Raw genomic sequence first — 5,596 nt, 5'->3', positions numbered from 1 at the left:
TATATATATATATTTATATATATATATCAAAAAATTGTTAAATTTAAGTATTTTTGTATGAATAAATACAAAAATTATTTAAAATGTGTTTTATACTTTTGATTATAAAAATATGTCTCTCTTAAAGGAACTATGTTTCTTTTTTTATTTTTATTAGGGCAAGTCATTGTGTTTTATCTAGTTAATGATAATTGTTTCCCCCACCCCCTTTAACTTTAAGTACGCAACATATTTTATTCACTATGCTTCTGACAAGCTTTGGTTAAGAATCTGTGTCATGGGTTTCTTGTCATGGATGAGCTTCTCTCTCTCCGAATTGGTTGCGCAATTGGATTAACGTGTTAAATTTGAGATATTCTTGAGGAAAAAAAAAAAAAACCCAACTCTCACAAGCGCAGCTTCAAACAAACTCATAGCCAGGCCGACTTTGAAGGCACATACCCAGTCAGCCCACACACACAAAGCCATCAATTGGGCCAAACTAATTTAATCGACAACTCATGTCCAACTCGTAATAGACTAATCCCAATCCAAAAACACAACAAGTCAGCTTACTGGGACTATAACTCATCTACTCAAACCACACAAGCCCAACCCGAAATCAAATCAAGTTCACACATCCTTCACCGTTGCTTTCATCAACGTCCTAAGCAACCTGATCCGATGTCTCTCACAACCTAGCTAACGGAGGATGTTAGGATGACATTGATAATTGTATTTCCACCCTCAATATATTTATATTACTTTATTTTCTTTAAATAGATTTCAAAAAAAAAAAAAAAAAAAAAAAAAAAAAAACTGGGATTCCTGTTTTGTTCTTTCTGAGAATACCTTTTGGTACTGCATTAGTGCATCAGCATTCTTTCTTTTACTCTGTCTCAACTCTCAAGGCCCAAACCTACCGCCCAAGCAAAGCAAACACAAGAAGTTATGGATAACCAACCCTATGAGCTTATTCTTTCTTCTTCCGCCTCTGCCAAGGAACCACCAACCCTCCTCCTCCATAACCCCAATCTGAATAGCTCACTGGAAACTTGGAAAGTCTAGACATTCAGGTAAACATCTTCATCTTCTTCACTTGGTTCTTTAGTTTTGGATTCCTTTATCTTTTTGGGTTTGTGTATCCCATGATCTTAGGTGGGCTCTTGAGAGGACAAAAAACCCACTTGTGGGTATTGGGAGTTTTCATTTGTTGAAGCTCGTTGTTTGTCAGCTGTTGTGTCTTGTTAATTTGAGGTTTAAACTTTAGGAAAACGTGGGGTGTATCAAATTCTTTTCCATAATACGTCAGAAGGGCAACTACACATTGTTAAAGGCATAGAACTTAGGATCATTTGAGGGTTATTCTTTTTTCTTTTGGGAATTTTCTTTACTGGGTATGTGCTATAATTCAAAGTTAATATATAATCGCCCTTTAATCAATTCTAAGCTTAATTCAGGTTTATCCATAATAAAAAAAGCTTAATTTGGTGTTTTTTATTTGGTCCTGTTAATTTTATCTTTAACTCTATGTAAGTAACCTGGAATTAGCCAAATTTAGATTTAATTTGTTTTCATTTGTTTAAATTATTCAATCTTTGCTGTGAAGTGTGTCGCTGTGTCTGGTTTGTTTTTCTTCATTTTTCATTTCGGGGTTTGCTGCGACTTGAACCACATTGTTTTTGAAAATCAAGTACTTAGTGGGTGTTCTGTTTTTGTTTATATATGTCCAAAGTTTTTTAATTCTTAGGTTTGTTTGTTATTCCTCTTGATGTGCTATATCATGCAAGGCTGTTGGTTGTTTTTATTGACTTGTTGGTGGTGATTGTCACTGCTGTTGTTGTAGTCGAATGGTTTTTTTTTTTTTTAATGTGTAATATTACTATGTGAAATTGATTTGTTTGTTTAGACGTTGTACTTTAAAGAATTGTTATTATTTAAATTTAATTAGCTTGTTTATGCTTTATTATTTTATACTAATGGTCCAATCTTAAAAACTTGAACCTCTCCTTATTTATTTTTTTTGTTCTCTTTACAATTTGGTTTTCAAAACCATGCCTTTTAACTTTTATAGCAATAGAGACTGCAGAAAGGAGAAGTTATGAGTTATTGCCCTAAAAACAACCTCTTAAATCTACTCAGAAGAGGTTCCAAGTTTTTCCGAAAGGCCTCCAACTCTGCTGCTCCCACCGTAGCTCCCACTTCCACACCTGGACAAGCATCCTCCTCTGCTGCTGCCATTTCTTCGACTTCGGCCATGGATGATCTCCATATCCTCAAAACAAGATTGTGCATCATTGGAAGTGGCCCAGCTGCCCACACCGCTGCCATATATGCATCACGTGCAGAGTTGAAACCCATCCTCTTTGAGGGGTGGATGGCCAATGGCATTGCCCCTGGCGGTCAGCTCACCACGACCACTGACGTGGAGAACTTTCCAGGATTTCCAAATGGAATTAATGGCATTGAGCTCATGGACCACTGCTGCAAGCAGTCACTCCGCTTTGGCACTCAGATTCTAACCGAGACTGTCAACAAGGTGGATTTCTCCACCACCCCTTTCAAGGTCTTCACTGATTCTAAGACTGTCATTGCTGATTCAATCATTGTGGCAACGGGTGCCATCGCCAAGCGATTAGACTTCCCAGGCTCTAGTGAGGGCCCAGGAGGGTTTTGGAACCGAGGGATATCAGCTTGTGCTGTGTGTGACGGTGCTGCACCCATTTTCAGGAACAAGCTCTTGGCAGTAATTGGAGGAGGCGATTCAGCCATGGAGGAGGCCACATTCCTGACCAAGTATGGGTCCATTGTGTACATCATCCATAGGAGAGATACATTTAGGGCTTCAAAAATTATGCAGCAGAGGGCCTTGACTAATCCTAAGATTCAAGTTCTATGGAACTCAGTGGTTGTGGGGGCATATGGGGACGAAAACACTAATAATAGGGTCTTGGGGGGGTTGAAGGTGAAAAATGTGCTGAGCGGGGAGGTTTCAGATCTCAAGGTATCGGGATTGTTCTTTGCGATAGGGCATGAGCCAGCCACCAAGTTCTTGGATGGTCAGCTGGAACTTGATTCTGGTGGCTATGTCACAAGGCCAGGGACCACCCTGACTAGTGTGCATGGAGTTTTTGCTGCCGGAGATGTCCAGGATAAGAAGTATAGGCAGGCCGTTACTGCTGCCGGAACTGGTTTGTCAATATCCTCTATCTCCCCCCTTCATCATTTAAATTTCGATTTTAGAATTTTTATGTTTGCAGCACCGCTTTTCTTCATTTTATTTGGGATTATATGTTTTGTGTGGGTAATAAGGTGTGTTTGTTTCTATTTCTGTTTTTTGCTGGGTCAAAATTATGTGTATCTCATTGATATAATGCTAAACTTAATTCCCTGCTTCACTTCTCTTCTGTACTGCTTACTCAGAAGCATATTTCAACTGCGAGTTGCTGGTTCAAATGTTTCTTTGTTCTTGATCAAATTGCCCTCCAGATAATAAAGCGTTTGACTGCAAGAACAGAGAATATTTATGCTTTCTAAATTTGCTAGTGTCTCTAACTTGCTTGTTGCATTATGGTATTTTCCATGTGCAACACATTAATGAATGTAGTTACCCTTTACCGATGAAACTGATAATAATCAAAAGGAAATTTTAAGATTTATTTTTTGACTCCCTCTTAACTGGTATATAGTTAAGAAGGTTCTAAAAAGTTCTGTTTCCTGCCCATTCTATGCTTGTGGATTTAAAAACAAAATTAGTCTAACCTTGTGTGACCATGTACTTTTTTTGTTCTTCTTTATCAAAATGATGAAACTTGTGCTCTAGGGTTGCGAAGAAAGTAATCCATTTATGATATGTTTGACATGGCTTGATCACCATCTCTCTATGCAATTGGATGACTGTTGGAGTCTTGATTCAAGCACATTCTTTTGAGATGCTGAGCCCATTCTTGAGTAAACCCAAGCTGATCTAACTTAGCTTTTAAGAACATGGAGTATTCAGAAATGTGAATTTTAAAACTTGATTATGCCCACCCATTTTTGACCCCTTAAAATAAGATCAAATGGGTTGTTCACTTCAAGGGTGAGCTGGACTCTGGCTTTTTTTAGTGCTTGGTGACCTGAGATTGAGTGACATGTATGTATGATTTTTGCACAAATGTAAATTAAGCCTATGCATGACTTTAATTTCACAAACTGAACTTATCGCAAGATACCTGACTAGGCTTGGATTGTTTTGTCTTTTTAAATGTGATTTACAGAATAAAAAATAAAAAAATTACATTGATGTGGGAAAGTGTTTTGTGTTCATCATTTAGCTACATTGGGATGCATAAAATTTGACAGTTTCTGTAATTGACTATAAGAATTGAGATAATACAAATAATTGGTAGTGGTATATAAATAACTATAGGTTGTTGCTTACTGACTCCAATCTAAGTAATTCTGCTATTGGGAAAACATGTCTTTCTGAAATGTTCATTTTGGTCCCAAGATTTGGGGGAGAGGTGGGAAGAGAAAGGCTGCTGCTGGTTTCTGTTTCATTCTCAATTTTTGGAACAGTCGAATGGAAAATTAGAAATCATGTTACCATTGGTTTTGATTATACCATTGGTCATCGCATCTACCACTGTTATGATAACCTGTTTCTGTCATCAATATTTGGGTTTCGTTGAACAATTTAAGTTATCTTTTTAAATTTAAATAAAAAGACCTGTTCCTCTTTAAGTTATGCTTTCTTCATAGAGTATGTATTAAGGTATTCTCTATTTAGTTGGTTTCTTTAATGATGCAGGTTGCATGGCAGCCTTGGAAGCCGAACATTACTTGCAAGAGATTGGATCACAGGAGGGTAAAACTGATTGATGAGTACCCATCAGGGTGCAGCCTAATGGTTGGAAGCTCGGGATGAGTTGTAGATCCAGACATCCTAGGTTCATCGCCACTAGGGGAGTTTCCTTGGATCACCTGATACACGATTTTGGCAGGTGGGATTGTGTATCCTTTTAAAAAATTGTTCAAAAAAAAAAAAAAAAAGATTGATGAGCTATATTTAATCAAGGGCAAAGAATTGTCTCCAAAACAATGACATTTTACTATGTCACTGTTGGATGCATTAATAGATTCCTACATTGTGCTGTATCTATTTTCAGTTGTAAATTTTTCTTGATTGATTGGCTTTGATAATCTGTAAATCATAAGCCTTAGCTTTTGCTCTTTTGGTGGTTTTTAATCATGCGGTTGTAGAATTTTCTCTTGGGTCTTGGCTACTTGATGGTTTCTTGAGATATATCCTGCTTTAATGCCAGGTTTGATGTGCTATATGACAGGTGTTTTTGTTGTTTTTTTTTGGGGTGCACTTGATTAGTGTGATGGCATGTCATGTTGGTATTATTCTTCTCTACAGAAGGACATGCCAAGATGAACAAAGGAATTAAAATTTTTTTTTCACCAAAGTTTGTAGAGCTCCTAACCTTCAGCGGATCCTATGGGTTATTTACTCAGCATGCTAATTTGAATCATGGCATGAATGATAAATCTTCGTTAACATATTCCCTGCAGGAAAAAAATGTTTAATACTTTATTAAATTTTTAATTAGTTATTTAGTAGAACCAATTG

The 5,596-nt window shown here is 37.0% G+C and overlaps 1 protein-coding gene across 4 annotated transcripts; it reads left to right on the top strand.

The window, feature by feature from the left end:
- The first annotated feature begins 778 nt into the window (after window positions 1-778).
- On the top strand, window positions 779-5,233 carry LOC115982443 (thioredoxin reductase 2-like). Of its 4 annotated transcripts, none has more exons than XM_031105047.1 (3): window positions 779-1,055; window positions 2,122-3,170; window positions 4,772-5,233. In XM_031105047.1, exons 2-3 carry the CDS (start codon window positions 2,237-2,239, stop codon window positions 4,840-4,842), a joined length of 1,005 nt encoding a protein of 334 aa, XP_030960907.1. In that variant the 5' UTR covers window positions 779-1,055; window positions 2,122-2,236; the 3' UTR covers window positions 4,843-5,233. The 4 variants fall into 4 exon arrangements, with proteins under 4 accessions (XP_030960907.1, XP_030960906.1, XP_030960905.1 ...); XM_031105046.1 differs by having other exon boundaries at window positions 2,069-3,170; XM_031105045.1 differs by having other exon boundaries at window positions 2,060-3,170.
- The last annotated feature ends 363 nt before the right edge of the window (window positions 5,234-5,596 follow it).

This window comes from Quercus lobata, chromosome 3 (assembly GCF_001633185.2).
Source record: "Quercus lobata isolate SW786 chromosome 3, ValleyOak3.0 Primary Assembly, whole genome shotgun sequence".
NCBI classification, from domain to species: Eukaryota; Viridiplantae; Streptophyta; class Magnoliopsida; order Fagales; family Fagaceae; genus Quercus; species Quercus lobata.
The sequence above is the reverse complement of the archived record's forward strand: the minus strand, read 5'-3'. Positions and strand labels throughout refer to the sequence as shown.

What these genes read in the sequence shown, in the direction of transcription:
- LOC115982443 (XM_031105046.1), top strand. Translation starts at nt 2,081, where the DNA reads ATGAGTTATTGCCCTAAAAACAACCTCTTAAATCTACTCAGAAGAGGT. An exon ending in CGTTACTGCTGCCGGAACTG is followed by an intron (nt 3,171 to 4,771) that starts GTTTGTCAATAT and finishes TTAATGATGCAG; the next exon opens with GTTGCATGGCAGCCTTGGAA.